The sequence below is a fragment of the Chelonoidis abingdonii genome, chromosome 1, assembly GCF_003597395.2.
Source record: "Chelonoidis abingdonii isolate Lonesome George chromosome 1, CheloAbing_2.0, whole genome shotgun sequence".
Classification (NCBI taxonomy): domain Eukaryota; kingdom Metazoa; phylum Chordata; order Testudines; family Testudinidae; genus Chelonoidis; species Chelonoidis abingdonii.
The window spans coordinates 539,949-542,314 of NC_133769.1; the positions used below are offsets into that span (position 1 = coordinate 539,949).

Below are 2,366 nucleotides of genomic sequence, written 5' to 3' on the forward strand. Positions count from 1 at the left end.
CTTTTATGAATAAACCTTTAGATGTTAGATTCTAAAGGATTGGCAACAGCGTGATTTGTGGGTAAGATCTGAGGTGTGTATTGACCTGGGTCTGGGGCTTGGTCCTTTGGGATCGAGAGAACCGTTTTCTTTTACTGGGGTGTTGGTTTCCATAACCATTCGTTCCCATAACGAGCGGCCCTGGTGCTGATACTGGGAAACTGGAGTGTCTGAGGGTATTGCTGGTGTGACTTGTGGTTAGCCAGTGGGGTGAGACCAAAGTCCTCTCTGGCTGGCTGGTTTGGTTTGCCTGGATGTGCAGAGAAACCCCAGCCGGGGGCTGTGACTGCCCTGCTCTGAGCGATTTGTCCTGGACTGATACTCTCAGTTGGGTCCCACCAGAACCAGCATCGTTACATGGGAGTCTGAGTCGGGCACCGGGTGTGGGGGCCAGGGCTGGGGTAGCAGGGGGCTGTGGGTCGGGAGTGAGTGGCACCAGCAGAGCTTAGAGCTGGGCAGGCAGGAGGCCACAGGGATGGGCTCTCTCTGACCTTGGCCATGGCGGGAGCGGGTTTCAAGGCAGCAGAAAGTTTAGCCAGTGGGGTCAGTGCTGGGGGGGACCTCCCAGGAGCCCAGATGGGCCGGGCTCAGCTCGGCCCTGCCAGTGAACAGCCCCTCAGAACCTCCCAGGCCCCTCTCCCTCAGACAGAAGGGGGGCTGCTGCAAAGGGCCATGACCTCCCCCAGACCATTGCCCCACAGAGGAGCAAACAGCAGCGATCGAGCTACTGCCTACCTGGGCACTGGGGGCAGCACCCGCCAGGCACCAGCATGGGCTCCACGCAGAGCAGGAGGGGGCAGCGCCGTGACAGACACTGAACATTGCCGTTCTGCAGGGGAGAGATGCAGGTCAGAGCCAGCCAGGCACTGCCAGGGAGAGGACCCAGGAGTCCTGCCCCCCAGTCCCCATCCCACCCCCCACACTATGCCCCAGCACAGCATCCCACCCATCCCATGCCCCCTGCCCCAGACTGTGCCCCCAGCACCGGGCCTCCGCCCACCAGCCCAGCCCTCAATCCCACCCTGCACCCCCTACCTGCTCAGCACAGTGTGAAAACCACCGTCTGCTGTGACGCCCCGGTCCCCAGTGTGGCAGGGACAGGGTTAAATGGGCCCCTCCCTCGGGGGCTGTGGATCAGCCACTGGACTGGAGACCAGGACGCCTGGGTTCTATTCTCAGCTCTGCCATGCTCGCCTGCTCTGTGCCTCAGTTTCCCCACCTGTGATGCGGGGAGCGGGGCTGGCCGGGGTGCTGGCTGCCCGATTGGTCCCCATGAAGCAACAAGGCCAGCGTCCCCCAGCAAGGCAGCAGCAGAGCCCGGGCTGGGACCCAGGTGTCCGGTGGGTCACGCTGAGCCGTCCTCGGGCCAGGCCCCCCACTCGTCCCTGAGCACTTACGAGGCAGTGGCATTGCTTGCAGCGGTCTGTGGGGTGCGGGAACTCAGCGCCATTGGGGTACTCCTTTCCCCCGTAGCTGCAGCCTAGGGCAGAGCAAGTGGGGACACTGAGGGTTAACGGGGGGCACCCTGCCTCTGCAATGCATGCTGGGAGGATGGGACAGAGGGCGAGGGCCCCTGAGGTGCCAGCCCAGACTCCAGCCAGTGGGTCTGTTCCCAGTGCAGCTGCGCCCGATCTGTCCCCAGCCCAGGCAGAGCCGTGTCCACTGGGGCTGGAGAAACTGGCCTGGTGGGGTCCCCCATGCTTGAGGTGGGAGGTAATGGCCCAGTGGCCCCCACATGCAGGGGATCGCGGGGGGACTGGCCCGTGGCCCCCGTGGGCAGGGGATTGGGGTGGGGACTGGCCCATGGCCCCCACGGGCAGGATCGGGGTGTGTAGGGGGGAGTGGCCCGTGGCCCCCGCAGGCAGAGGATCAGGGTGGGGGGGACTGGCCCATGGCCACCGTGGCAAGAGGATCGGGGTGTGTGGGGGGCACTGGCCCTTGGCCCCCACGGGCAGGGGATTGGGGTGGGGACTGGCCTGAGGCCTTCGTGGGCAGAGGATTGGGGTAAGGGGCCCTGGCCCATGGCTCCTGCGGGCAGAGGATCAGAGTGTGGAGGGACTGGCCCGTGGCCCCTGCGGGCAGAAGATTGGGGGGGGCCCTGGCCCACGGCCCCCGTGGGCAGAGGATCAGCGGGGGGACTGGCCCATGGCCCCCGCGGGCAGGGGATCCGGGTGGGGGCCCTGGCCTGTGGCCCCTGCAGGCAGAGGATTGGGATGTGCTGGGGGGACTGGCCCGTGACCCAGTGGGCAGAGGATCGGGGTGTGCTGGGGGGACTGGCATGTGGCCTCGCGGGCAGGGGATCGGGGTGTGCTGGGGGGACTGGCATG

The 2,366-nt window shown here is 65.8% G+C and overlaps 1 protein-coding gene across 1 annotated transcript in view; it reads right to left on the reverse strand.

The window, feature by feature from the left end:
• KCP (kielin cysteine rich BMP regulator) overlaps positions 1-2,366 on the reverse strand; it is a 63,763-nt gene that overhangs the window by 41,754 nt on the left and 19,643 nt on the right. The window contains 2 exon segments of the mRNA XM_075063427.1: positions 775-868; positions 1,437-1,519. Of these exon segments, the coding sequence (XP_074919528.1) occupies positions 775-868; positions 1,437-1,519 (177 nt within the window).